The 4,376-nt window shown below is 41.8% G+C and overlaps 1 protein-coding gene across 1 annotated transcript; it reads right to left on the bottom strand.

Moving 5' to 3' along the window:
* Window positions 1–2,855: 2,855 nt before the first annotated feature.
* On the bottom strand, window positions 2,856–3,918 carry LOC120925057 (vomeronasal type-2 receptor 26-like). The gene has a single exon (XM_040335946.1). The coding sequence runs from the start codon at window positions 3,731–3,733 to the stop codon at window positions 2,912–2,914; it is 822 nt and encodes a 273-aa protein (XP_040191880.1). The 5' UTR covers window positions 3,734–3,918; the 3' UTR covers window positions 2,856–2,911.
* Between the last annotated feature and the right edge of the window lie 458 nt (window positions 3,919–4,376).

Raw genomic sequence — 4,376 nt, 5'->3', positions numbered from 1 at the left:
GACCCCGGGTGTCTCTAGAGGAAGCCTAGAGTGCAGTACTGATACATTTCCAGGAAGTTGCCAATTATGGGAACATTAAGGATTTGTTGAGATTAGGTGGGAGACAGTGTGTCACCCAAGGAGCCCAGATGGTTTTGTATTTCATAACTCTGTCCATAATAGTGGCTTCTACCTTGGCATGTATCATGGCTTGTGTAACCTTATCTTTAACCGCAAGATTGCAGAGGGTAGGGGTTGGGCAAGTGGTTAATTCATAGCAGGTCCTTCACGTCTAGTATGAATTTTAAGGCGTACACCTCCAAAAAACACAAACAATGCATGAGGTCCCCCTAAATTATATGCCAGACTTGTTGGACCTTCTATAGATTTTAAGGGGAAAAAAATCAAGAAAAAAATGGCATGGTCCCTCCTACCAAAAATCCATACCATTACCTGAACATGAGCCTTTCCCAAAAAGTACCAGGCCATATGTTCTCATCCAGGGTATCTTGCCAGGGAGGACTCTCCACCCCTTATTAATTCATATAAATGTGGAATTGGGAGGGGGGCTCTTATTGTTGAAAGGGGGTTTGCAGGTATAGGTAAGTCCCCCACCACTCAAAATATTGAAGCCACCATCAGGGAACTAATATTCTCAAAGTTATAATTATGTCCTTACTCAAGGTGGCCACAGTCAGAAATGCTAAGGGGGTGTTTTTCCAAGTGATTGTTCAGCAAAATAAGGCATGGAGACATGAATGGATGGGAGTGCTTTGAATATAAAATAATAATGAAATTGTGTTTTTTGGTTTTGTGGTGCTTAGATGGAGTACAGTTCTGCTTTAATGATCAGTGTTCATAATAAAATCATTGGTGCACAGAGGCAGGAGCTCATATTAGTGCAATTAATAGCACCAAATACTCCATATTTGACCAGAGGAGTCCAGTGGATACAATGACTTAGGCTGGGTTTGCACATGTGTGAATTTTATGTGGGTTTCATCGCATCCAATTCGCATTAACATGCGAGTGTGACCGTCTCTCAATAGAGCCGGTTCCCACATGTCTAGGGTGGTTGCAGTCTGTATTCCAAAAGGGTCCTGTGCATGTTTGGATCTGGTTCAGGTGCGAATTCAGGAAAAAAATTCAGACCTGATTCACACCTGAACCGATGAACAGAAAAGCACTGGACCCCATGCTATGAACTGTGACCGTGTGTAACAGTCAACTATCCAAAGCCTACGGTTATGATAACTGCAACAAGATTGTCTATCTTTCCATGTGTATATATCATTTTTTTTGTATAGCATGGACATGTCACATCAGGTTTTTATTCAGGGGTTCGACTGAGCCCGCCTCATCACCAGGCTTGCAAATGAAGGGAGATGTATGTCTTGAACAAAACATTTGGTGAAGAGTCTGATGCCTATACAGTCATTGGTTTGGATGTTATACATGGACTTCAACATTTGTTTGCTGTCATTAGAGGTTTCTATTCCTGTCTATAGGTGTGGAGATTAACCCTTTCTATCTAACCTAGCGACCATTGCCACCAGGAAAGAAATGTAAGGGCTATGCATCCAAAAGAAAAAGTGATGGCATTTTGCAATTGGGAAACCTGCTCTGAAGTCCAAGAGAGGATTCCCCCTCATTTCCTGTTGTGTCTTTGGTACAGAAAGTGAAATATGTCAAACAGGGCAAAAAAGCATTTCCTACTATATGCAAAAAATAAATAAAAATGCTCATACATCACGGGACAGAGAGCCTTAATTACTTAATGGGTTATGTAGTCACCACAGGTGATTGGACACTGGTAAACCCAATTAAAATTCAGTTCGTCCCCATATAACCCCTCTCAAATGGAGAGTACCTTTCACCAGTGTCTAAGGTGGTTGGTCACGTTGAACATGTGCTAAGAAGAAAAAGCTCTTTTGATGGTTCTCTGTGGAGGCCTAGGGGCTATAACCGGATCCATACCTCAAGCCGATATCAAAAGCCTAAGACGGGCCTCGTGTAAAGAAGAAACAAGGTTTGCCTATAATGTCTCTCTGCGAGGTCTGGGCTCTGGGATCCAGGCTTTGGTGTATTAATGCAACTGTGGCATGAAAAGTTACTGGCAGAGTCTTCTAAAGGTCCAGGTATGAGGTTCCTCTAAGTAGGAACTCTTGGTAAACTTGAAGGTTGGCACAATATACACACCATGATGGGTGAAAGCTGGATCAACTTTTTAGGAGCTTTTCTGCAGCGTGGATAAGGTAAGAGAGGATCATTTTTAAATAAATGTTATCTTCTGTGAGTAGGATGTCTTTCCTGGTTTTCACCACTAGAGGGAGTAGGTACATACCTGGTGTATTCTTACATAGCCATCCAGCACGCGCTCAGTGAAGTTAGTCAGTTAAACACCACTTACCCCCTGCGCTGCAGGCTCTGCCACAAAAAATGCATACAGGGGTACCCCCAAGAAACCCCAGTGATCTGCTCTCCCTTCCTCTTCACCTTGGGTGCCGCCATGACGGTCAGGAGCGCGCTTTTGTACTGTCTATGGGTGAATAGGGGAGGGCCGTGGTTGCTCGTGCCCGTGCGCAGGCACGGCACACCTGTGTGCAGGCTCCAAGAGGCTAATTTAAAGCCCAGCACACCAGAAGCCTTCTGTAAAGCGGCATGGACACAGAGCTGTGGGCTGTAAGCATCCCTGTGGCTTGAACCAGGCAAACCTAAGACTCCTACTCGGCACCAGGTTGTGCAGTGAGCTGATATTTGTGTATTGTAAGACTATAGCACAACAGTGATTGCATTTTGTGTATAGTATATTCACTTTGCAGTAAGGACTATGTCCCCCAGAAGAGGTACAAGGGCTAGTAAAAGAGACATCAGGAAATATTTTACATTTTTAAAGTGATGTGTGAGGAATTTTACAGATTAGTAATGGATATTAGAGAAATGGAGAGTGGCTTTGATGAGCACACCTTAATAGAGTATTTTTTACATTTAAATCTGGTCTCATCAAAATAATATAACATTTGGGAAAGAAGATACAGCCTAGAATTCCAATACTTGAAGAAATTATAGCAAATATCTCTACAAGCACACTGTTCTTCCCTGTAACACTCATATAGGCTGGGATAAAAGCGATCCAGACACTGCAGAACACCAGCATGCTGAAGGTGATGTATTTGGCCTCATTGAAACTATCTGGTAAATTTCTGGCAAGAAAAGCCACAATTAATGTCACAGCTGCTAGAAGACCCATGTAACCCAGGAATATGGAAAATGCCAATAAAGATCCTTCATTACACTGAATGATAATTTTGTCCAGATACAAATGAATATTATTTTCTGGATATGGAGGGGAAGCGGATAACCAAATTAGGCTAATTAAGACCTGGATAAAAGAACAAATGAAGACAACAGAGTTGGTGATTTTCACTCCAACAATTTTTTTCCAGGAACTTCCAGGCTTGGTGGCTTTGAATGCAGAGTAGACCATAAGAGTCTTGGCCAGAATTGAGGACACGGCCACTGAGCAGATGATGCCATAGGAGGTGTGACGAAGCATGCAGGTGGCACGTACTGGATGGCCTAAAAACAATATTACACAAAGTAGACTCAGCATAATGGAGACCAGTAAAAGGACACTCAAGTTGTGATTACTAGCTTTGATGACTGGACTGTCTCGGTATATTATGAACATGCCCAGAATGATTGATGTTTTCACAAAGAAAAATGCAGAGATCACAGATACAACAATGGACATAGGATCATCCCTGTAAGAGAGAAATTCAATCTGTTTGGGAACACACTGGCTATAGTCATTTGGCCATTGGTCTTCTGGGCACTTCACACATGATCCCGTATCTGCAAAAAAAACATCATTTAAATTATTAAACACATTAATTAAAAAACGTTTTTCTATATACTAAAGGGTGTGGCCCTCTCATAACATCTGCACTCTGCTGAGCAGCCTATTATATTAGCTAAAGCTGGCAATACACCATTATACTTTTTACATAGTTACATAGTTAGTCAGGTTGAAAAAAGACACAAGTCCATCAAGTTCAACCAATTAAAAAAATAAATAAAATCATACAGTCCCATATACTGTACACAGTTCTTCACCCACAGTTGATCCAGAGGAAGGTGAAAAAACCCAAGCAAAGCACGATCCAATTTGCTACAGCAGGGGAAAAATTCCTTCCTGATCCTGATTGCCTGAGAGGCAATTGTATTTTCCCTGGATCAACTTTACCTATCAATGGATTAGCTTAAAGCGGTGGTTCACCCTCAATAACAACATTCTAGCATTAAATTAAGCATAGTAGCGCAAGCTACCGTATGCCTTTATTTATTTACTCACTGTTTAATCCTATAGTGAAGATTCCGACTCCCCGCGGGGAATG

The sequence above is a fragment of the Rana temporaria genome, chromosome 1 (assembly GCF_905171775.1).
Source record: "Rana temporaria chromosome 1, aRanTem1.1, whole genome shotgun sequence".
Classification (NCBI taxonomy): Eukaryota; Metazoa; Chordata; class Amphibia; order Anura; family Ranidae; genus Rana; species Rana temporaria.
The sequence above is the reverse complement of the archived record's forward strand: the minus strand, read 5'-3'. Positions and strand labels throughout refer to the sequence as shown.